Source organism: Heterocephalus glaber, unplaced genomic scaffold (genome assembly GCF_053883595.1).
Source record: "Heterocephalus glaber isolate CG9 unplaced genomic scaffold, H.glaber_assembly_v1.0 deba00001673, whole genome shotgun sequence".
Lineage (NCBI taxonomy): Eukaryota > Metazoa > Chordata > Mammalia > Rodentia > Bathyergidae > Heterocephalus > Heterocephalus glaber.
Window position 1 is genome coordinate 715,350 of NW_028258410.1, and position 25,534 is coordinate 740,883.

The following is a 25,534-nucleotide window of genomic DNA, read 5'->3' on the forward strand; positions in this document are numbered from 1 at the left end:
CTGAAATAATGAATAGTCCTAGATAGGATCACTGCAATGGCTCAGAATGGCCAAGGTCAGTTCACACCCATTAGCCTACGTAGTTCTCAATGTCCCATTTCCAATTCCCTTAGAGTTCAATATATGTACTAATTTTCACCTGAATATTCTTACTTCACAGAAACATCTGTTCACACATACTGAAAACACACACACACACTCCACAGATATGCACGAGCAGGTAGAAAAGACTCGATCCAGGGTGTTTAAGTGGTATAAATATCTCAACATGGTTCATATAAACCTACCAATCTGATACCACCAAACATACAGCTGTGGAGATGTTTGTATCATCATGTGTCCAAGCCAGTACTACTGAGCTTCAGCACATCCATATTCTTTCACACAGATGTGAGCACACAATTCACCTGTCCCAAAGTAGGATCCTTAACCCAACCCCAAATATACAATAAAAGTCACACTGTATGTCTCCAGAACTGACATGCCCAAACACATGTGTACAACCGCTGCCTGCACTCTGAACACACTGGCTACCTGTCACTATGTAAATTTTACAGAAGCAAATACCACTCACCCTAAATGTCACCATAGCACTCCAACTATGTGTACAAATACAATATGTACATAAATACAATTGTGAGCAATAAATACACTGCCCCTATGATAAAAATGAAAACTATACACACAGACTCTAGGAACAATAATACAAACTATTTTCTCATGTACCATCTATAAAAGACCTGTACAAAATACGACAACTCTAAAATGCACATACTGCACAATTCCTAAACCCACACACAATCTATACAACCTTTTTCTAAACACACATGATGAACTTCCCGCACTCCCAGAATATACACTTAGACCTCGTGACTTCAAATAGCCACAAAAACCCTACATTGATCAAATACGTTAGACCATGCCACAGACATGAGGATGACACATAAAAGCAACATCACTGGGCTGGGGATTTAGCTCAGTGGTTTCACAGCCTGCTGCGCAAGCACAAGGACCCAAGTTTGATCCCCAGTACCAAAAAAAAAGAAAAAACAACAATAAAAGCAACATCACAAAACTCAAAAATTACATTCCAGAATAAAAAGAAAGAGGACCCCTGAGTCACTCGCTGTATCAGTCAGTGATTTAATGTAAGATATACAAATACATAGCAATTTACATGATTGGCTTACAATGGCTGCCCAGAGTCAGGTGTGGAAGAGTGCAAAAGGTCTGTCTGTACACTGAGGATCTGAAGGATCCAGTCAAAGCCCTGGAGCTCAGTGCAGTGTCGTGTGCAAATCCATATCAGTAGGCCAAAAGGTCTTCAACGCAAGGCTGAAGGTTCTATACTGGAAGGCCAAGGGGTCAGTGCTGGAGGCTAAAGAGTCTGCACTGGAACCCAGGAGGCAATGTTCAAGGTGAAAGTGAAAACTGGAGCTCCTCTGAAGAAAACAGAAGCAAGCCTTCCTTCTCCATTTCCCTTTAATACCATTCTGGTGATGATCCTTCCTAAGGTGGGTCTTCCACTCCTAGAACTACGCTGAACCAGTTTCGTTGGGTGTTACTCAGGTTGACACAGCCAATCAACCATCACACTTGTACACTCACAAAACCCCCAAAACACCTGCCAAAGTCGTTAATGTATGCCTCAAACATTCAGAGAAATAGACAAAACACTAAGAACATCTGTATGCTTATTAATATACATACACAAGGCCCACACATCTATGGGAGCACACATATAAACAATATTAATTCTTGAATGTATACAGTCCCCCCAAAACACCATACATTTTTTCATACCTCCAGAATACCTCCTTCTAACCTCAATACTCAAATAGCCCTAAACATACCTAGAATACTTCTAATAACCCCTCACCCTTGAGTAAACTGATATAATTAATTCATCCAGATAGATATACATACAAACCACATACAAATCTAAGAAACAGAACATCTCCAATATACCATCTATAAATACACATAAAACCTCTTATTTATCCCAAGCTAGTCAAAGCCTTCTTACATCCCCAAATGCTAACAATCATACTTCTAATATGTATAGAATTTCCATTCTCCCCGAAGAAACCTGTAACTTCACCTTTTGGCTAGATAAATATATCTTTACTTTCCAAATACACGCTAGTAACTGCCTACTGAAAAGTACAGATAGCCACAGAAAATGCTACTCCAAACCAACATGTTCCTTGAATACACACGAAAACACAATAGATCTCCTCTCAAGCCACAATATACTCAAATTACCTCACACATGATAAATATGCAAACATACCACCATCCATCCCCAATATACATGCAAGCCCACACTACCTGACTTACATAATCATAGATTGCTGATACAAATAATTTCTACAATTTACAGAAGAATTATATAAACTCCATACCACAACTACAAACACTCATTTTATGAGTCCCCAAAACTAGTCATAAACCTGTCCTCAAACACTGAAATACACATACACAGATCCTAGAATCCACAAGAACAATATACATAACCATAAAACATGTTCTGAATGCACAAACCTCCAATACTGCTTAATTATACACAGAGATTACAGGCCCATAGAATATGCTACATGATGGTGCCCATAAGCAAATTTAGAAATTCTTTCAACTTTTCCTGACACACTAAAACATTCCAACATGCATGGAAAAAATACAACTCTCAGAAGTCCATCAACAGACATAAATATGAGACTATAAATATTATTCATGCAATGCATGTCTTACATTTTAATAATAAAACATACAATCCTCTATATTGTAAATTCCTTTTAGTAAACCAACTCTCATATAATGATTCTGATGATTTTTGCCAGGCTGCCGTCAACCTATGCTTAAAATTCAATCCTGATTTGATAAAATGAGACTGAGGAAAAGCATAGTACTTACTCAATTTTGGAAAGTTGCTGACATCACTGACAAATGAGTGTATTTAAGAACATGAATGGTGGCTGATACTTTTGCTTACATTTCAAGTTTCCTAAGTGAAAAGAAGGAAGATGTCATTCCGAAGTCCATTCATTTTTTCAGTGACATGGGATACTTCTTTGGTGAATTAGATAATGCTTTTTCAACTACATAAGAAGTTTTCCTCAAGCTTTTGTGTTATTCTGAGTACATGGATGAATAATCAGAATACCAGCCACTATGACAACTTACAACACATCATTCACTGCTCAGATCTTCACAATCAAGTAGAGTTTGTACTGTTATTCTGCTTTTGGAGAAGTGACGTTCAGAGAGGTAAGGTCACAGAAGTGACACATTCTCTGGAATTTGAGCCTGGAGCCTTATTCTTCAGCCTGTTGACTCAACTGACCCAAGCTTCTCCTCAAGGTCCTTGACAGTCACCAAGGACAGCTGAATGTAGAGAAAACACAATAAAGTATGTGACCTTTCAGACATTTCTTCCAGGGATGAAGCTACCTCTCAATGTCTGTTAAAGAGACATAGCCCCATGTGCTCATAGGCAGGACTCTTGGAAGGTGACTGACTCATGGGGGCAATATAGCTGACTTCCTGTTAAGAGCTGAGGCCTGGTCAGCAGAGGCAGGTCACTGGGGGTGTGACCAGGAAGGGTGTATCTCCTTGTCCTGCTCCTCCCCTTTCTTTCTGATTTCTAAGCACCATGATGTAAGCAGCTTTTTCTCTACTATGCCCCTCTGCCATGTTGTCCTACCTTGAAGCCAGAGGACTATAGACTTAAAATGTGGGCTAAAATCAACTTCTCTTCTTTTAAGTTGTGGATGTATTGTGCCTCAGCAACTAGAACGTGATGGAGACAGTGTTCATCAATGCACCATCCATAAAAGACTAGAGCATTTGTGCTAATTTGAATAGACTGGATCAATACACTCACAATGAGTACTAAGAGGGTTCCCAGAAGGGAGCATCACTCCATTATAATGGGCACTGACAGTCCGGGGAGCTGTCTCATTGATGCAATGATGCCCCATCGCCTACTCCCTGTTCTCGAGCTGAACACAGGCATGTCTGTCCCCACAGATGAATGGATTCTGGCATGTTCTCAAAGAAGATGTCCTTGGTGTCTTACTTTCTCATTGCCTGGAAAAAATACTTGACTCCCACAAGTTAAAAGAGGAAAGGTTTATTTTAGCTCACAGTTTATAGAGGTTTCAGTGCATAGTCAGCTGGCTCCAAGACAGGGCAGCATGGCAGAGGGGCACAGCAGAAAAGAAACAGTTCATGGTGTGGCAGGCAAAAGCAGCAATCCTTCATTCTACTTTTCCTTTTACTCCATTCAGGTTACAAGCATATTAATTGGTGGCATTCACACTCAGGATGAGTCTTCCCTCCTCAGTAAGTCCATCACCCCCACACAGAACTATGCTAAGCCAATCAGTGGACTAATCCAGTATCTCACACTCATGATCTAGTCACTCTCAAAAACCCCACCTATGAGTACATGAGGTTTGGAAGGGACATCTAGATACAAGCCATGACACCTGGCTTCCTTTAACTTGAAGGTACCATGGACATATTTGTTGCTCAAAGGATAGATGAGTAAAGTCTTACCCAACAAGAAGGATCTAGAACACTGAGCACAAGCTGATGGCCCTCAAGTGTTCCTTGCTTACTGCAGCCACAGGAGGAGAGTGGGAACCTCCAGTGTTTTTGACAGAGATGTTAGTAAGCTTTCTGTCACTGTGTCAAAATATCTGCTGTCAACAGCTTAAAAGGAAGAAAGATTTATAATGGCTGACACAGTTCATAGACTGCAGTCCATGGTCATTTGGCTCTGTTGCTCTTTGACTGTGGCAGGAAAACATATCATGAAGGAAAAGTGCTAGAGTGGTGGTGACCAGGAAGAGGAGAGAGAAGAGAAGGGAAGGGAGAGGAGGGGAGAGGCAGGGCAGCGCAAAGGGTCTCAGTACTTTCTACAAAAGTGTTAGAGACAAAACCTTTGGGGGGGCACTGGATATCCAAGCCATAATATTGTACCCCTGGCATCTCAATGTTTCAGTACATCTCACAATGCAAAATACATTCAGTCCATTTCCTAGAGTTCCCAAAGGTCCAACAGCTCCAGCACTGCTCAAAAGCTCAAGTCCAAAGTTTCTGCATAAGCGTTTTTCTCCTATTTCTTCTTTTCAGTTCATAAGGGTAGCTTATTCTCCCTGTACCTAGTGCCATATCATAATGACTAACTGGAGAGTTACTGAAACAGCACTAACCCTTTCCCTGCACACTCCTCCTCCCTAAGATTCTTAAAGGTACTTGTAGCCAGGCATCATGGCATATTCCTATAATCCCAGAACTCTGACAGGCTGAGGCAGAAGAATTGCAAATTCAACTGGGCAACTTAGTGAGACCCTGTTTCAAAATAAACATTTAAAATAGCTGGGATGTGGCTTAGTGCAAAGATTCTGGGTTCAATAATCTTCAGTACCACACATACCAAAAAGAAAACTTGTAAAAATATAGAAAAGGGGCTGACTAATGGAAACCAGGCACACAATCCAAATGGCAAACTTCCAAACACCAGAATTTTCCTAGATTCACAAATCATGGGTGACTTGTTGACCCTTAGAACCAGGTAAGATGCCATTACAGAACAGGCAGTGTCTCAGGACTAATGAACTGCACAGGAACCCAACTACAGATTGAGATAACATTCTGACAAAAGATGCCATGTCAACTCCCTCTCCTTGGCATTAGGCAAGATAAACTCAGGTGCTAGCCTATCATCTTCTTTCATGACAGTTTGTTGCTAAAAAAACAAAACAATAACCAAAAAAACACCTTTTCTTTTTTCCTACTGGAACTGACTCTCCAGCTATTCATTTTCTTCAATGCCAGAAAAATCAAACCTGTCACAATTACATTTAACTATCAGTACCTATAAAAATCTAAAAGAGGGCTTGGGATTTATCTCAGTGGTGCTGCGCCTGCCTCACAAGAGCAAGGTCCTGAGTTCGATCCCCAGTACCGAAAAAAAAAATCTAAAAAAAGTTGTATAGTTCCAAGATATGATGTCACAGGGTAAATGTTTCCATTTTAAAAGGAAGGAACAGTAAAACAGCAAGGATGAATTAGACCAAACCGAGACCATAATCTAAAAGGGCAAACATTAAATCCTGTAGCTCCATGTCACTCACTGGGCTGTATAGTGGTATGATATGGGTCCTTGTGGGCCCATGTGGGCCTATGTCTTTGCCTGTGCAGCAGGCCTCTTTCTTGGATTGGCTTTCATCAATACCTGTGGTTATACTCAGGAGGTGTTCCACATTCCTGGCATCTCTACCTCCCTGGGGTCTTTGCTGCAGCTTTGAATAAATTCTCACAACTTCACATGACTGCCTTTTTCAGGCTGCTTGTAGGGACTCTGACAGTGTTACACACTGCCAAATCTCCCACGTTTTTCTCTGAAATCTTACTGGAATCTCGCCTAACCTGATTATGCTTGAATTTTAAAAGTCTGCAAAACAGCACCATGTAGATGACAGCAAGATCTGACTACAATTCAAAGAGGATCTGGGCCCTCTTGGATCATGGCTGCAGCAGCCTGAGTGTCTGTCAGAATGAACAAGAGAAACAAATCTCTTGCTGGTGGCAGGCACCGAAGTCATCCATATGGTGCTGGTTTTAGACACACACAGAATATACGGGTTGGGGATCCAGAATGCTTCCATCTAGACTTCAGAAGAAGGCCTGGGAGGTCAAACAGTATGCCCAAGAGGGCAATGTGTGAAGTTGTGAGTCCGAAGCTGAAAGTGCAGTGGAGACCCAGAAGAATGGAGAAGGCAGGAATCTGGATTGTTTAACAAAAGCCTCAAGCAGTCAGCAAAGCTGGCCCAAGAGAGAAGCCATGAGAGCTACAATCACCAGCAATGCCTTAAGGACAGGGTCACCCAAACTCTTCTGAGTTCACATCTTGCCACAGACTGCCCTGGGTGCTGGACGTGGAACTATGGAATTTAATGTTTGCTCTGCTGAATTTTGTATTTGCTTTGATGCCATTTCTCTCTACCCCCCTATTTCTGCCTTTTGGGATGGGAATAATTAGCCTGTGCCATTGAATGCTGGAAGTGTTTACCTTTCTTTTCATTTTTACAGGGGTTTCCAGCTAAGAGTTTGCTTTAAATCTCAGAGACTCTGCACTTGGAAATTTAGCAATGCTAAAACTGTTAGGAGTTTGGCAACTCTTAAAGATGGACTAAATACATTTTGATTTTTTTTTTTCTGGTACCAGGGATTGAATTCAGGACCTTGTGCTTGCCAGGCAGGCACAGTGTCACTGAGCTAGATCTCTGGCCTGGGACTAAATACATTTTGCACAAAGGGATGTGCATGAGTCTTTGGGAGCCAGGGTTGGGATGTTATGGTTTATACCTAGATGTCCCCTCAAGCATTATGTGCTCATAGGTGGGGCTTTTGGGAGGTGACTAGATCATGGGTGTGTTATACTGGGTTAGTCCACTGATAGGTGGGTGTGATGTTGGGAGATAAAGCTTGGTGAAAAGAGGTAGGTCACTGGGGGTGTGGCTTGGAAGTACATATCCTTCCTACTCCCTTGATTACTGCTGCTGCTCCTTGTCGATTAGATTATGCCACGAATACTTTCTCCTCTTCCAGGCCACCCTGCATTCAAGCCAGCTGACTATGGACTGAAATCGCTACAATCTTCGAGCCAAAATAAACCTCTGCTCCTTTAACTTGCGAGTGTCAGGTATTTTTGTCCCAGCAATGAGAAAGTAAGACAGGCCACAATGTTTCCTTCATGAAAATGCTGCTGCCATTAGGCCTCATCTCCCCACATGTTCCATCCCCTGACAACAGCATCATCAAATAGGGACGAGGCCTTTAAGGGAAGAGCCTTTGAGGGACAATTAAAATCCAAATAACGACTTGGTACTCATATCCCCTGACTTGCCTTTTTGACCTCTTCCTGCAAAGGCCAATGCCCCTCAGGTATTATCTACCCTTGGATCCCAGTCAGAAGGAGATTCAGAGCCAAGGAAATAATTGTGTGGGTGCTAGAGAGGTATGAGAGGTTGTGGGGTCAGCTGGTGACCACTTTAATTACACAGCTTCCTCTCATTATCAACCAGAATAGGATAAATCAAGGCCATGGATACTTATCAGAAAAACAGAAATCTGACATGAGTGTTTCAGAGACAGAGGTATCCTCAGGTTTCAGAAGAGAAAGGAGAACATTTCTTCAAAACATGACCCACTGAACCCTTATTCCCAAGTCAGAAACCAAGACATTTCATCAGCAACAAGGATGTGGGGAGGTTCTGTCTAGCACCAAACCTACTGATGCAGATAAACTGCCTGACAGTCAACAGTGCTCACAACCAGGAGGACAACAGTACCAGGGGCCAGAGGTTCTGCAGGCTTTCAAAGCTGGACCCCATGAAGGATGTCCTCATTTATCAGCCTGCAGTGGTTGCCTAGCTGCTTCTCAGGGAGATTTTCATGGGAGAGGTCTTGGCCCATCAGACCTCTGCCCAAGAAACGGTACCATTTATCACTGCTGTCCATCACTGAGACAGAACCAATGAAAATGCTAGTCTCTATGCCCATCTGTCCACCAGTCAAGATACATCTTTATGCTGGGACCACACTCATGGTAAAGGAGTATTCACCTGCCTACACACCACTCAATTCATATGCCTAAGGAGGAGCCAGAAATTGGTATTTATGAGATTTTTGGCCCTAAACAATGAACTAACCTAGTTAGGAGCAAGGTTCAGAATGACCAGCACACACACAAGGGTCCAGATCCCCTAATGTCTGACTCATAATTTGCATGAAGTCTCAAATATATGTACTTCCTATAATCTGAATGTTTTTATTATACAATCACTTCATCCTATATGCTAAACACACACGTGTGCGTGCATGAAAGGTGTGCTAGTACATACTTAATAAGGTATCCTCCAGGAGGAGGAAAGAAATTCTTATCTGTTAGTTCTCATGATGTTACTATCCCAGCATGATTAATTTCACCTACAAACCTGATGAAACCGGACAGAGAACCAGGAACAAATGACTACCATCAGCAAAAATGCCACCTGCACCTGAACACAGAGACAGACCCTGGTTACCACCCAGACATTCACAGAATTAAAGAACCCTAGCCACTCTAAATGTTAATATGTCATCTCTGCAATTATGCATACACATACAGCATACATGTGTAACAAACCCACTGCCAATATGTACACAGTGAACACCTTATTGGCACAGGCCCTACAAATGCACCAAGCACACAGATGTTTCACAGGCCACACAAAAACCCTCAATTTTACAATACACATGCTCCATAATTCCTGAATACACACACAATCTACACAGCTTCTGTCTTTCCAATCACACATAATGTACCTGCCACATCTCCCATAATATATACATTATACACCCATTGACTCAAATATACACAGAGCTACAAACATACTATACTTCTCAAATATGTAAGAACAAACACAAACACCAGGACCACATGCTCAAACAACATCATTAGAATCTTCAAGGATTACATTCCAAAACAAACACAAAGGAGAATGCTTGAACCTCTTGCATGCTCCCAGACTCCAAATATATACTTCCACAAAACCCACAAATTCACACTGTAACTCAGAGGCATACACACATTGGAAATAACCACTAAAGTTGCATTGTGAGGGCTATGTTCAATGCCTAGCACCAAAACACACACACACACACACACACACACACGCACAAATCTTGGTACACTGACTAATACACAATTCCCACATGCTAATATACAAATAGGCACACAGATAAATATTTTCCAGGACCTGAATATTTATAGTCCACATCTGTAGGATGCAACATTCCACCCAAAAAGTTCTCATAGCACTTACAGATATCCCAGATTTCTCCAAAGAAATACATTTTATACTTCTAACAACCTCACTCCTTATGAATAAAATCAATCTCTGTCTCTGTCTCTCTGTCTCTCTGTCTCTGTCTCTCTCTCTCTCTCTCTCTGTCTCTCTCTCTCTCTCTCTCTCTCTCTCTCTCACACACACACACACACACACACACACACACACACATACACACACCACACACAATATCTCAGCATTCAGGAGGGGAGAAACCACAGGTGAAATATTCCAAAACTCAAATTACAAACACTTAGCACCAACTGCCTGGGTATGCATGCATAATATATCACACTCCTTATGCAACTAACTCTACACAGTTGCACAAAAACAATCATGACTTTCCCTTTATCTCAAACATCCACCCAGACACCATCACCCACACAGGTGAATACACAGATTAGACTGTCACAGTCGATTTAAAATGGAGCAAATCCCAACCTATGAATTCATATGCACACATTCCCAACACAACCCAAAGATACCTACAACAAACCACCCATGCCCTGAGAATTCCTAGAGTCTTCAGGAGCCCATCAAGTATACCACAGTTTCATAAACCACCACCCACAATTTTCATGACTCCCAAAATAAGAACTAAAATTCCTTCCCATCCTCAAGTACACACAAGGTCTCCCCAGCAAAACACACACATGCACGCACAAAGCATGTAATGAAGTTTCTGGACATAACACATGCATACCGTAATTTAAAAATACAATAGATAAATCTGTTTAGTGCAAATTCCTTTGAGTCAACTGGTTCTCACACAATGCTACTGTTGACTTTTGCCAGCCTCCTGCACCCACAGGAACCTACATTTGCAACTCAATCAACGCAGGACGTCACACTGAGCAAAAAAGCATGTTATACAACTTGGGCAGTCACTACTGAGTGTAGTTGGCACATGAATGGAGGCTGATACTTTCCCTGCCTTAACAAGTTTCATACGTGAAAACAAGGAAGGTGTCGCACAGCGGGCCACTCACTTTTCAGTGACAGGAGCTACTTCTCTGAGGCGCTGGACGACACTTTTCAGACACGAGAAGTGTTCCTCGCGCTTCTGCCTCACGGCGCATGAAAGGGACACAGACGCGACACGCTGTCAAGCTCCACCACATCCCTGGGTGTCCCCGTCCCTCCCAGCCTCGGACCGCAGAACAGGGACTGGAGCCCTGCCTGGGCCTTCACCCACGGCCTTTGGAAAAGACGAGGGCCAGCTAGAGATGGACCCGGGGCACAGGAGGGAGTGTTGCCCCCCAGGACACACACATGCCAATACCTCAAGGGCAGGCACAAGGGGAAAGTGCAGGAACATACTGCGGAAGTGGTGGGTCAGAATACCCATTATCTCTGGTTTGAGTAAGGAACTCCGCAACCGCCATGTTGGCCCCAACCTTCAACCAGGCCTCTGCGCTTGCGCATGCGCCTTCCCTGAGTAAATCCTCAAGAGCGGTTGGAGCGCCAGGCGGGGAAGGAGAGCTGAGGACGGAGAGCTGAGGAGTTCAAGTGCATCTTTTGAATGCGCTCCATGGACTCCCAGAGCAGTTAGAGCGCGAGGCAGGGAGCCCAGAGCAAAGGCACGCGCATTGCATGAATACTGCTCCACCAACTCAGAGAGCGGTTGGAGCTTGGGGGCGGGGGGGGGGGGGGGAGGCACCTTGAGCCTAGGACAAGCGCATGGGCAGGGCGCACCAGCGAAAGCCATGCAAGAAGCAAAGAACCTTCTTTCATGTATTTGCTATTTCTACTTCTTTGTCTGAGAAATGTCTTCATTTCAGATGCCCATTTTCTGTTTGAGTGTTTAAATTTGGGAGGTCTGATCTTTTTCAAGTTCTTTATAGATTCGAGATAGCAGACCTTTGTCTGAGGGACAGGAGGTGAAGATTTTTCCCACATTGTGGGTTGTCTGTTCACATTGCTGGTGGTTTCTCTTGCTGGGCAGAAGCTTTTTAATAAGAAAAGATCCCACTTGTTGATTGTTTGTGTTAGTTTACGGGCAACTGAGGTTTTGTTCATAAAATCTTTTCCTACACCAATGTCTTCAAGAGTTCTACCTAACCTCTATTCCAACTGGTTGAGCGTTTCTATTTTAATATTTAGATCTTTAATCCATTTCAATTTTAGTTTAGTGCATGGCGAAAGATATAGGTCTAGTTTTAGTCTTTGGCAAGTTGAAACCCAATTTTTCCAGCAGCATTTATTAAAGAGGCTATCTTTCCTCCAGTGAGGGTGTTTGGCTCCTTTATCGAAGATGAGATGGCTGAGTGTGTCTGGTGTTGTTTCTGCATCTGCTAATCAGTTCCACTGGTCCTCAGCACTGGTCATTCGAGAGATGCAAATGAAAACAATGCTGAGATTCCACCTCACTCCAGAAAAAATGGCTGCTATCATGAAATCAAGCAATAACAAATGCTGGCGCGGCTGTGAGGAAAGAGGAAGCCTGCTCCACTGCTGGTGGGAGTGTAGACAGGTGCAACCACTGTGGAAATCAGTCTGGAGATACCTCAAAGAACTAGGACTGGAAGTCACGTTTGACCCCGCTATTCCAGTGCTGGGGATCTTCCCCAAAGAATTAAAAGAATCATACCACAGTGATATATGTCCGCCCATGTTCATAGCAGCACAGTTTGTGATAGCTAAAACTTGGAAACAGCCCAAATGCCCATCAACTGGAGACTGGATAAGGAAAAGGTGGTTTTTTTAATAAAACAGAGTACTACTTGCCATAAAAAATGAGAAATTAGAGAAATTTATAGCTAAATGGATGCACATTGAGGCGATACTCTTAAGTGAAATAAATAGGACACACATGTATAAATACCAAATAGTTTCTCTAGTGTCAGAAACTGAAAGTGTAAATAAGGACTAAAATGTATAATAGGTAATGTGACATAGGAAGAAAAGGGGCAAAGGGGAAGGAAATGGGAGGGGTAGGGGAAAGGATAGAAGGGAATGGAATTAATATGAGAAAATGGAAAAATAGGAACAAAATCTTTGTAAATTGTTAGGAATGGAGGGGTTGAAGGGAGGGCCGGGCAAGGGTGAAAAGTAAGAACCAAGAGAGATTATGTAAAGGTGCAAATTTCCCATGATGAATGGCATTATATTGTATACCTAAAATGTACCAATGATTAGAATGAATAATCAATAATGCAAAATAGGAAGAAAAGGACCAAAGGGGTAGGGGTAGGGGTAGACGGGCAGGAGAAAGGAAAGAAGGGAAAGGAAAAATGCTGAGAAATGGAAAAAATGGAAATAAAGTCTTTGTAAATAGGGAAGGGTGGAGGGGGTGAAGGGAGGGCTAGGAATGGGGAAAAAATAAGAACCAAGATGTATCATGTAAAGGTACAATTCCCAATGAGAAATGTCAATGTGTTGTATACCTAAAATGCACCAATAAAAGAATTTAAGAAAAAAAAAAAAAAGAAGCAAAGAACCAGCCCCAGGCCTTCCTCAGAGACTTCTCTGCGGGTGAATCCCTTTTAAGGAAACATTGTGGTGGCCTCCAAACAACCACACATGATTTTCAGATTTGCAAACCTGCCATCCATGCACTTTGAACCATTTTTTCCTAAAGCAAACTGCTTATATGGGGCCCAGCGCTTTTACCTCTTTTGGAATGAATTTCTTTCCAAAAAACGAGTGTGTCCTTCTCTCCTAGCTCTTTGAAAGTTTCTATTAAAAAATAGTTCGGGCGAAGAACTTCATACCTGGGAAGCTCTCTAAGACAGACATGATTTGTCCTGACTGCATTCCTAGTTTTGTCTGCGTTTACTGTACTATATATTTATTTCATGTGCACAGCTCTCTCAATAAATGTTAAGTCACAAATATTTTCTTTGCAAAGCTTTTCCTTTAACCAAGAATTGACAATCATGGTCAATTTCAGCCAACATAGCAGGTAAAATGGGAATAATTTTAGTTTCTCCTGCTTGACATACATTGAAGAATTTCAGTTGCTAATGAAAAAATTTAAAACTCTCTAACTTGAATGTACAAGTTTGAGAAATCTATCAGCAGATCCTCTTTCTGGTAATTTGCAAGCTTAATAGCAAGATAACTTCAAACAGCCTTCCAATCAAACATTGCCAATTACCTCCCAGTGTAACAACTCTAGAGATACAGATAAGGGTTCTCCCCATTCCGCTAATGTTGCAGTACTGGATGAAACTGCTTAAGTCTGTAGCCAGTGATCTAACATCAGAGACGTTTTCTGCCCAGCACTCAGTGAGGGTCCTGGGCCTTTCTGCAGGAAGGGTCAGAGGGAGAGGTCCAAAGGGCCATGAGCTCCCCATTTCCAAGAAGGGATTTCTGTGTTGGGTCCTGTAGGCTACCTTGTATGGTTGCTTGGTGAACAAGGCTTCATAGCAAAGGAGATCCTAAGTAAGACTATTATCCTGGATAAGACATAGGTCCCAGCAGTGGACACTTGAGGAACACACAAGAACTGCTTCCTAAGGAATGATATGCATAGGGCAACCACTGGATCCTCCTACACAATCTCAATTCAAATTATTCATCTTCTCCCTAACATGCTCCATATTTAGCTAAATATATGGTCTGAATTTTGTTGAGAAAGTACAATGATTTTTTTAAATTAGTGGAGCCTATTTCAAAACAAGTTTTACTGATGAGAAGTTGAAGTCAGACGACAAATAAAACCATACCACTGAGAGTGGTAAGAAATGATTCAAAAGTTGGCTAGAGTCACACAGCAGCGATGTTTTCACAAGTTATTTGAAGGGATCTTGAGGAGCTCCTCTACCCACCAGAGCTTTTCAGGGGATGTCTCTCCCCCCTCCCCCCTCCCAGCCCCACTGCCTCTGCCCCTCCCCCACTGCAGGGCAGAATGTCAGTTTGTCAACACTCCAGTGCTGTCTACTTTCAAATTTTACCCTCTGCAGTTGGACCTGAGTGAGCCTCTGGTCACAGGTCTCTCTCTGGGTCCTGCCCTTCACTCTTCCCTTGGTGGTAGCTACTAGAAGTTGATATTTGTGTCCATGTCTATGGGGATGGCTTGGAAGCTCAGGGACTCCCTGACCTCTCTTAAGCTGTTAGAAATTTGAATTTGTCACTTCCCTGGGTACAGGTGGTTGAGCTGATGTAAAGAAAAGATTGTCTGGGACTTCAGGAAGGACATCTCCACTGGGATGCAGGGAAAGTCCATGTCAGGCTGTGAGCTCTCAGGGGAGGGGACTCCTTATGACACCGAGAAGGACATATTTCAAGACACCTCAGGAGACACACTGGGTTATAGAAAGGATGGGAGGAAATCCTCTCTAGAAAGGGAGAGCTGTTACTTCAACAGGCTTGATAGACTATGGTGGGATGGTATCAAGTTGGAAACAAGGATATTTTCAAGGGGAACCGTTAGTCCTGTGAACTTTCTTCAGGAACCTGGGACTTGTGTGTCTTACTGCTCTGAGGGGTTTGATTGGAGTTTCCTGGATCTTGGGAGGGCAGTGAAGAGAATGATCTTAGATAGAAAACTGCTCAGAAAACTCCTTGGCCCAAGTGTGCAGTGGAATATCCTCTGTGTGAACAAGGATAGGTAGGGCTTACTCAACTGCCACAGCCCAGAGCCCTCAAGTACCTTCTCGCTCAGAGAGGGCTTTTCCCTCAGTCCAAGTTGCACTTGTCTTCCATCACAGCACAGAAACTTCAACACAGGACTTGGACCTCCCTGAGTTGTTCCAAAATGTCATCTTTTTCATCAAAACAGTTCTTCAGAGGGTTCTTAGTCTTGTCCACTGTCATTGTGGACCCTCAGCCCTTCATTTCACTGTTGGCAGGAACGCAGCCCATGTTCCTGTCTGGTGCTTCATGCACAGGGAGCACATGTGGAGTGGTGTTGGGTTTCTATGGCAGTGAAAGCTGGTTTCCATCCTAAGAGAGGATGGTGAGTAGCTCACAGGAAGATCCTTCGCTGTCATGTTAGTACTAGGGTAGGACAGGTGTGCTGGTTACTGGGTGCAGGTGTCATGGACCTTGCTCTCTTTGAGCAGGGTCTGCATAAGGTCCCACTGACCAAGGATGGGCTCCAAGTAACTTTGTCTCATGTGGTACCTGGCTCATGGAGGACCCATGGGGCTCTTTCCTTTCCATTATTGGGACCCCAAGGGAAAAGCTCCACAGGTAGGTTCCACTTCCACAACCTAATCTGACAGCCAGTAGCTGTGACAATCTCTTGGAAACTCCACAGCCACTATCACTTGGCTCTTTCTGGTCCTCTGCAGAAACTCCTATTTCTGCAAGGACAAGGACTCAGGGAAGCCAATGTCTATCTTCCAGACCTGTTCCATAGGAACAGAGCCTCCAGTGTCATGGCAGGAACCACACATTTCCAGTGACAGGACTGGTTAGGATCAGTCCCCAAATTAGTGTTTGTTGTGGGAACTGGGTGGGATCCCTCCCGGGGTCATCTCCAGGGTTCCTCAGGTGTTAGAGTGGGGAAACATTTCATTTGGGGGCTGTGTTGTATTCCACTTGCAAGGCAAGAAAGACAGGGGCTTTGGAGGACCATCAGGAAAAGGAAGTATCCCTTAGAGGGAGGGAAAAGGAGAGGAGTTTCTTTGGACAAGCAGGGGTTGGGAATCTTAGGGACCTGGAAACAAGCTCTATACTAGAGAAATTCTGAATAGGAGGAAGAGAGCATGAAAGCTCACTTGGGGTGGGGGGGGCGGGGTTGCTAACTGCAAAATATTCCTGTCCACACAACCCTGAACTGGAGTGATTTGTCCTCTGATTCGCAGTGACTGGGGAAGAAGAGAGCCTCCCTCCTGCCCTCTCCCCCCCTCCAATTACTCCTTCCCTTCTCTTCCCAGCATCATCAGTGCTGCAGCCACATATGATCCTGAAGTCTGGTGTCATCCCATCTCCTACTGTGGTCCTGCGCCCTCTTCCACCTGCCTCGGTCCCAGTACAGCAGCTACACTGGGAGCCGCCCCCACCACCCTTTGGGAATGCACCACTTCCTCGGGGTAAGCCCCTGGTGCTTTCCCCTTTCCCCATGACACCTGTGATGGCAGGACATGGTAACTATGGCAAGCCTGGGGCTGGGCCTTTCAACATCACGGCCCAAGCCAGGAGAGCAAGGAGGCCAGCAGGGTCCCTGCCCACTCAGAGCACTCTCCTCACTCAGGCCCCACGCATGAGGGGTGCCCCAGGGGTCCGGCATTGGGCTGTGCAGAATCCTTCTCCCCTGCAGCTGAGAGCTCCACCCATGACCACCTTCATGCCTACCCCAATTCGGGTGAGCATCAAAGTTTATGATGAGATGTGGCCCTGGGGCCTCTGTCCCTCAGCCATACCACCAGTGGCCCCTGCCATGTCCAGGGTGAACACAGGTCCACCACCACACTGTAACTGCACAGAGTGTGGGCTGGCCACCTTGACGGCCAATGCCTCACCACATCACACCTGCAAGTTTCCAAGTGTCTATGAGAACTTCCGGCGCTGGCAGTATTTGAAGACTCTGCTCCGGGAACACCTTCCCCAAACTCCTGACATGGAAGCGGTGTCCTGCTTCCTGGTGTGAGTGCCCTTGCAGGGACCCAGGAGCTCAACCTTTGGCTCCAATGTGAGGAAGGAGGAGGGGAGTCAAGGAATTTGGGATGTAGAGGAACTCACGGGAAGGGCTGAGGGTGATATAATAAGTTTAGGAAGAGTGCCTGATCTATGGACACCACTGCCCCTCTCTGAGTGCAGCCAATGGTTCTTTTACAATATTCATCACCATGCTGCTCAAGACTCAAGGTCAGAGAAGGTTCCTGGTGTAACACGAGCCACCATTTGAGTTTAGGTATCTGACTTGTCATGGTCACTCCCCTTCTATTTTCACCTTCCTTCATAGACCTGTGGATTCACGGCCCTGAGGTCACCACAACCACTGGTGGTAGGAGGTAGAGAAACTGAGAGGGAAAATGACACTTGTTTCCACCCCTGTTGTGGGGATCGATGGTTAGGAGAGCGAGGTGCTGCAGCAGTCACATGAGTGCACACCAGGGGCCCGCATTCCATTTGATCCTCAGCCACCATTTAAATCTTCACCACAGGCTTTATCCCTGGCTTCAGATCACTGGCCCTGTCACCCCAGGCTGCCAGACACAATACCCTAGACTGGCAAGTGGAAGCCACCCACATTCATTCCTCAAAGTTCTAAGGCAGGAAGACCCTGCTGACCTCATCTGACTCTTTCTAAATACCATCACATTGAGGGTCAGTACTTCAACACATGGACTGTGGGAGACAAAACCATCCTGTCCATAACAGACAACACCAACAACGAGGACATGAAGGAAAATCAGTCTCCAGTGCAGCACTGACGTTGATGTCTGGTGCCTGCTAGGGCATCCTGGAGGCTGTCAGACCACAAAGGAATAGTGTTGTGCCAAGGGCAGAAGTGACAGAAGCATGGGGTGTGCAGGGCTGGATCAACTGGGTATGCAGGGTGAGGGTAGTGGATGGTAACTGATCCTGAGCAATTACAGGCCAGTGCTTCGGTCCCTGTCCCGCCGGCAGCCGACCATGAGTGTGGAGAAGGGCCTGCAGATAGGCATTCGGGAATAGGACCGCACCAGCAACTATGACCGCATGACATTCTATGAGATGGCTAAAGAGTGAGTCAGGGACCCTGGGCCTGGGCCTGAGTTGCAAGAGCACATGGGCTGTGCAGCTGTGTCCAATGGTGCTTGTCACCCACACAGTGTCGCAGGGCTTCACAGACCCCACCCCTGTACACCTTGGTCCTCAGGAGGCAGCTCCTTCTACCTGGAGGGATGACAAAGAAGACTTTGCCCAGAAGCTCGGGTCTCACTGTTCATGGGGCTTCTTCCGGCAGTGGGGGCTGTGTAAAGTGCCATTTAGTCACATGTTAGTCCCAAATTGCCAAAGAAGGGACCATCTCTGTCCATGAAAGGGACAAGAGGTTATAACCCAAGGTCCCAGAAGAGAATGGGAGAGGGGACAGCATGATCAGGGGAAGACAGCCTCTCAGGCACCCCGAGGACATGTCCTTGCCATTACTGCTTTTGCTCCATCTCATTTGTTCTATTCAAACAAACACATGAACAAACAGAGAAACAGAGAAACAGAGAAACAGGCCACAGAGGAAAGAGACCTAATCTTCCCTCCTTGGCTCCCTCTTTCTCCTGACTTCTCCAGGGCCCTTGTTTCCAGGGCATCATTCCAGGACTCACAGTCCCAGCTCAGGATCCCTGGATGGGACGAGGACTCCCGGTATTTTCTGCCTTAACTCACTTCCTGACCAGCTTCTGATGGGCAGTTCCTGTTTGTGGCTCTGTGCAAGGCCATGGCAGGCCTGAAAAGGCTGAAAAAGGCTCTGTGGGTCACCTAGGCCTAACGAGATTCCCCACAGATGATGAAGGGTGTGCCCAGAACTGTGATTGTGCCCTGGGATCTGCACCCTCTGACGATGAGACGTCTACCCAGGGCACTGCTCCCCACGCCTGACACTGGTCCAGCCCAGGGTCCTTATGGCCTGTGGCCTGGCTTCCCTACCAGCTCAGCCTGTGCCTCCCCACACCCCAGGTTCATGGAGTTTGAGGCTGCTGAAAAGATGGAACATCCCGGGTTGCAGTTGACTGGAGGACTTCCGGGCCAGTCAATTCCAGCCCCACTGAGGCCCGAAACTCCAAGGCCCTCAATGCCTAAGGTTGTCCAACAACCAGGTAGGGCTTCCCATGTTCCACAGGCAGTCATGGCAGAGGCCGAAGGGGGCACAGGGAAGCTGATGTCCACATCTGTTGGGTTTTCAATTGGGATGAGGCATTTGGTTTTGACAGCAGAAAATACCCCAGCGCCGGGAATTCCCCAGCCCTTGGTTTTGAGCAGGGTATTGATTGGCTGGGCAATATCTGAACCCACCATCTGCCCAGGACTTGGGGGCAGGGTGGGGAGAGTATCTGGCATTTTGGTAGCTCCACATGTCCTCCCATGTGACTGTCTCCACATTCCACCTCATGCAGTGTCTCCCCTCATAGGTTCTGAGGTCAGGTTATCCTGGACTACTCTGGATGACATTAGGTCCCCCTGATCACTGCTCTCCCCACTGGGATTGGAGTGTAGCTGGAGGCCCCATCCATACAACACTCCCTTCTCCCATTCTAGTATGCATCCCCAGGCAGACAGACTCGAAGGCACAGGCTGCCTGCCCCCAGCACCCAAAAGCCAGCAGCCACCTGAGACTAAGGCACCTGATGAGATCCCTCCTGAAGCCGTGAAGGAATACAAGGAGATCATGGCCTGGCTGGAAGAACATCATCTCTTGGTCATTGAGGAGCCTGAAGAAAACCAAGACGAAAAGCAGGATCAGGAAGAGGATGACTTATACCCAGATATCCTGAGTTACTGTGATCAGCTATGCTCCCAAGAAGAGTTTGTCAACAAGGTGTGCTGGGGCTAGAGCCCTGGGTGTTCTTAAGATTGCAGGAACAGCATCCCAAGCCTTTGGAGTTTAGCCTGATTCCTTAACTACTGAGTTTCTCCTGTCTCCCCCCCCCCCCCCCCGTGGGTTAGTTTTTGTCTCATTGTGACCATGTGTCTGGGTAAGTGAGTGTAGCTGGTGGTCATGATTAACAACTCCAAAGTGTGGACCAGAATAGGCTGGGCATTGATCCTGCTTCTCTTGGGCTTCCCCTTGGCTTAGAGTTGCTCTTTACCAAGGACACTCACGGTTTCTTCTTCTGATCCAGGTGGAAGACATTATCAACCCCAAGTTCCTGGAAGAAGTAGAATCTACAGATGTAGAGACAGATATCATCTTGGCTGTAAGTGAGGTGCTAGAAGAGGAACATGCACTCACTCTTGACCAGGTAGGCCAGGGGCATGAGGGACACCAGATGGACAAGGGATGGAGGGGCACCAGAAAGACAAGGGCAGGGGCACTAGATTAACAAGACAAGGGGAGGGAACAACAGGCACAGGAGGGAGAGAGGGGCACCAAGTAGGACAGGGGAGTATGAGGGGAGAGGGAGACAAGTGATGGAAGGACACCAGGTAGATTTGAAGGAGGGACATCAGGTAGACAGGGGAGGGAAGGACAACAGGTAGATCTTCATCAAGATGAAGGGGGGACCCTGCACACCAGGTCCCTGTGACTTTGTCCAGCCCTAACCCAGCCAAGAATTGCTGCCTTCTAGAGAGAGGCTGCACCCAGAGGGGGATGAGCATGGGGACAAAGAAGGAGAAGACCCGAGAGTGAGGAGGGCTGAGGGTGGAGGGCCGAGGGTGCAGGGCTGGAAGGAAGCTCAGCAGGGTGGTCCCAGGGACTCAGCCTCAGTCTCTGAAACTAAGACAGGTGAACCTTCAAAGCCCGTCTCCTGTCCAAATGCCCTCATTCGCATGCTGTCAGCCCTCCTCATGCCTGGTGCAGACCCAGCGAGTGTCCATTTCCTCCTGCAGCTGGTGGAAAAGCGCCTCCTGGGCTCCAAGACCAAAGGAGGTGTGTGCAGGCCCCAGAGCCAAGGTGCATCCCGATCTGCTGTCCACCAAGGTGCAGAGCAAGATGACTGTGACCCCAAGCGAAGGGTCAACAAGGAGACCTGCCCCGCTCCAAAAGCTTCCCAGGTCCGTAAGAGATGCAGGGCCACCGATGAAGAGCTGCCCGGGCCTGAGGTCCCTGCTGTCCTGTGCAGGCGACACCGCCCAGCCCCACTGAGAGCCTCCGGTCCCAGTGCTCTTCCCCAGGACCTAGCACCCCAAGGTGCCCTGGGCTTTGGAGGAGCCCCTCCCTCCGGGGTGCCCTGCGAGCCAACATCCAGCCTGGGTGAGGATGACAGGGACGTCTCCAGCCTGTCCTTCCTCCTGGCCTCCCCTCGTCAGCTGCTGCCCTGGGCACGGCCCCCGACCCCAGAGCCTGGCGTGGGCCTCCCCCGCCCTGCAGGTCCAGCATGCCAGGCCTCACACCCCCAGGGAGGCAGTCTCAGCCCTGACCTCCCTCCATCTGCCCGGTCCAAGAAGGGAGTCCTCACGGCGGGTGTGGCTCTTGTGGGAAAGTTGTCCCGCCCAGGGTCTTCCTGCCAGGTCTCAGGAGGGCAAGATTTGGCTCAGGGGCTGGTTCCACGCCCACGGCCTAAGAAGAGGAGGTGTAACAAACTAGGCTCCCAGAGGAGGAGGAAGACCTGCCCCCCATAAGGCTGGTGGGCAGACTCTGGGGTGCCCGTCCCTCAGGTGGCCCTTGGCAAGATTTCACCCTGGCTGCATCTTGCACCCCACAAGCCAGAGGTCCCTCCTCCCTGAGTTCTGATCCAGCTGCTCTGGGGCATGGAGAGGTGATGGGAGGGGGTGGGTGGGAGGGAGGAGCTGCTGGGGTGGGGATGGGGCTGTTCTTTGGGGGTGTTGTTTCACAATGTAAATAAAGATGATTGGAAAATACTCTCAGGCTTGCTGCTCCCATCTCAGCCTTTGTCTCCTCTGGGGCATGAGGACAGCAAGCAGGGAAGGACCTGGTGTGCGAAGGTCCAGGGTGCACAGGAGCCTGGCCCAGGTCTTCCCTGCACAATGGGGCTGTTCTTCCCACTGCTCCTGGGTGCAGACAGGCTGAATGCTCCTTGGAGTCCCCTTCACCACCCCACTCACAAGGCCTCATTTTGTTTAGGGGGCCTTCTGTGCCCATCCAGACCTGAACTGCACCCCTTTAACGTCCCCTTCAGCCCTCTGTACCATTAGCCAGTGTGCTAGCATGCAGCCTGCAGCTGGCACTTTTCTTAGGGACCTTCTTTCTCCTTCTTGGAAGAGCCCAGAAGGGAAGGCTGGACCGACACTCAGCTCTGGCAGGGCCTTCCTGAGAGGGTGGTTTGACCAGAGGACAAAGCCTGGTTACTATGGGAAGAAGCCACTGCATCTTGGGGAAACTTCAACTGACAGCACCAGCAAGGCCTAATGAAAATGCCTTCTTTTCTGACACCAGGGAGGCCTAGCTCCTGGGGACCACCTTTTGGAGGTGCGCTTTTATTCTAACTCAGAGATGCGGGAAGTCCTCTGGGTCTCTGTGCACTGAGCAGGATTGGTGAGAGTTCCTGATTTGTGGGACCTTGGTCAGGCTGCCTTATCAAGGTGCGCAGGCAGCTGACTCACAGCCTGACCTTAAGACCTTAAATGTTTTGGCTTCAGGATATTTTTAAAGAACACTTTATAAATGTATGCACATAACATACATTCCCCTCTTTAAACATTTTAAGGGTGGTTATTTGTACAACTTGCAACCATAAGTGCAGTGAGTGTATTCATAGAATTTTCAGCTATTGGAATATTTTTATCACCTCCCAATACAAGCATACCCAAGCTTTAACCGTTTTTCCTTTCTTTCTCTTCCCTTCCCTCCTTCCTGCCTGCCTGCCTGTTGCCTGCTGCCTGCCTTCCAACTTCTTCCTTCCCTCCCTCCTTCTCCCTTTTGCTCTCTCTCACTTTTGCTTCTGGGGATTGACCCCAGGACCTTTTTACTGCTCCATATACCCCAGCCCCCTTTTTTTTCTTTTTGGTACTGAGGATTGAACTTGGGACCTTCTGCTTGCGAGGCAGGCCGGTGGCGCCACTGAGCTCAATCGCCAGCTCTGTTTTTCATTTTTGAAACAGAGTCTCATTAAGTTGCTAAGTGGCCCAGGCTAGGGTCAAACTTTCAGTCCCCTGCTTCAACCTCCCAGAGGGCTAGAATTGTAGGTTTGAACCCCCACGCCTAGCTCACGAGCTCCATTTTGAAAAACGGAAACACCCTGTTAATACTCTCTGCTTATATATACACAACTCACAACCCCCAAATGTAGACTTTGTCACCCCATATACACACCTGGCCACCTCACTTTTCTCAAATTTTTCCACACCAAACAGTGCATACCCACATTCTAATGTTAGCACCTTGGGCACATGTAGAACTCATCTGTGAATACACACATGTTCCATAGGTCACCTATCTTCTCAAATGCATGCACAAAATTCACAGCACTTCACAATGCCCTAAAAATACAAAGAACCGCCCCCTAAATACATATGTACCATGCATATATGCACACATAACTACTCAGCACAATGAACTTCACAATCCCAGAATACTCCAGAATAAGCCCCAGAATACACTATACTGTAATAGAGTAAAAACTTGCTTCACCGCTTCACCCCCAAAACAGACATGGAGGCAAGACACAGCCTGGAAGCAGGAGGAACTCTCTCTGAAGCCTCCCTAAGCTATCTCTGACCTTAGAGAAGACAGGAGGAATGTGGTGAAGCATTAACTCAAGATCTACCAGACTGTCCCAGACGATAAACCCTCTCCCTCCCCCAGGGCACCCAGCTCCTCAGCACACAGGACCCCACACTGGCACACTGGGGGCTGGCATATGGGGAAGAGTCCTGCAGCGCTAATCAGCCAAGGGCGTCCCTGTGCCCTACAGCAAAACTCTCCAAGCCTCTGCACACCATCACCACATGCTCCACACAGCCGACTTTCTCATTTAGAAGAAGGAATCTTCTGTTTATCACTGGAGAAAAGGTAAATCAATCCCAATCACATAATCTTGTAATCCTAAATATGACCAAAGGTCAGCAATCACAAAGTATGAGTGAGAAAGGAAAAAATGAGCAGCACCACTACTCCCCAAATGATCTGAGAACCAAAATGATTATAAAGAAGCGGTGCCTTGCCTTCGTCACTTTCTCCTCACTGAGTCACAATACCTGACACCTGCAACTTAAAGCAGGAGAGGTTTATTTTGTCTTCAGTCCATTGCTGGGTGGCTCAGGGGCAGACAGAGGAAAAGCTGCTGACTTCATGCCAGACAGAAAGCAGAGAGTTAAGGGAGAAAGAACCTTTCAGATCACGCCCCCCCCCCCCAGTGTCCAGCATCTTCTGATCAGGCCCTGTCTCCTAACAACAAGTCAGCTCTCAGGCCCCATAATCAAATCACCTCTAAAAGCCCTGCCTATGAGCACATGAGGCTCCTGGGGGCATGTGCAGATATAAAACTTAACAAATTCTTAAGCAAGTAGAAGATACCATCATCACGAGATAGAAACAATAGGCTATGGAAAAGGCAAACAACAAGCTCTTGAAAATTAAAAACTGAATAAAGAGAACTGGCAGTTTCTGGTCTGGCATATCGAGAGCTTGGAAGTTGCTAGTCTGTCGTAATAGGCAACAAAAAGCTGAACTAGCCGGGAAAAAAAAGAAAGAGAGAGAGAGAGAGAGAGAGAGAGAGAGGGAAAGAAAACACACACACAATTGTACTTAGATTGGTCAGGGAATGAAAGTCACAGGAAGAACTGCTCTCCCCAAAATTGGAGAGAAAGACAGCAAATACAGACAGTTACAACTTATTTAATCACAATTCTCCATGGGGACCAAGGCTCATTTTATTCTATTGCTTTGTTGTTGCGTCTACTTTAAGATATTTGCACCTATTTTAAGAAGTATAGTGCCCATAGGTTTGAATTTAGGCTGCCATCTCCACCTACTTTAGGCAGTCAAGTTAACATGGCCGCATAGAACAGTGAACTTGGAATTTTCCTTCTTTGTGGAGATAATTCAGAAGAATCAGGAACCAACAGTAAAATCACCTGGACTGACTTCTTTTTTTAAAAAAGCAGACTTTTAACATGACTCTCCTCTTTTTAGTTTT

At 46.4% G+C, this 25,534-nt stretch overlaps 1 protein-coding gene and 1 pseudogene across 2 annotated transcripts in view; one reads left to right on the plus strand and one right to left on the minus strand.

Moving 5' to 3' along the window:
• Positions 1-11,448, minus strand: part of LOC101700147 (olfactory receptor 5D3-like) — a 75,244-nt pseudogene extending 63,796 nt beyond the window's left edge. The window contains exons 1-2 of the transcript XR_015445968.1: positions 11,185-11,448; positions 10,892-10,965 (exon numbers count right to left, since the gene is read on the minus strand). The product of XR_015445968.1 is annotated as an olfactory receptor 5D3-like (transcript). The remainder of the gene's footprint in view (positions 1-10,891; positions 10,966-11,184) is intronic.
• A 5,285-nt stretch (positions 11,449-16,733) lies between these two features.
• Positions 16,734-22,131, plus strand: LOC110350486 (NUT family member 2G-like). Its single transcript, XM_087197535.1, is given in 8 exon segments — positions 16,734-17,438; positions 18,395-18,523; positions 19,455-19,594; positions 20,034-20,075; positions 20,078-20,313; positions 20,618-20,737; positions 21,327-21,366; positions 21,430-22,131. Coding segments are annotated over 8 exon segments (2,022 nt in total). The 5' UTR covers positions 16,734-16,752; the 3' UTR covers positions 22,059-22,131.
• Positions 22,132-25,534: the final 3,403 nt, after the last annotated feature.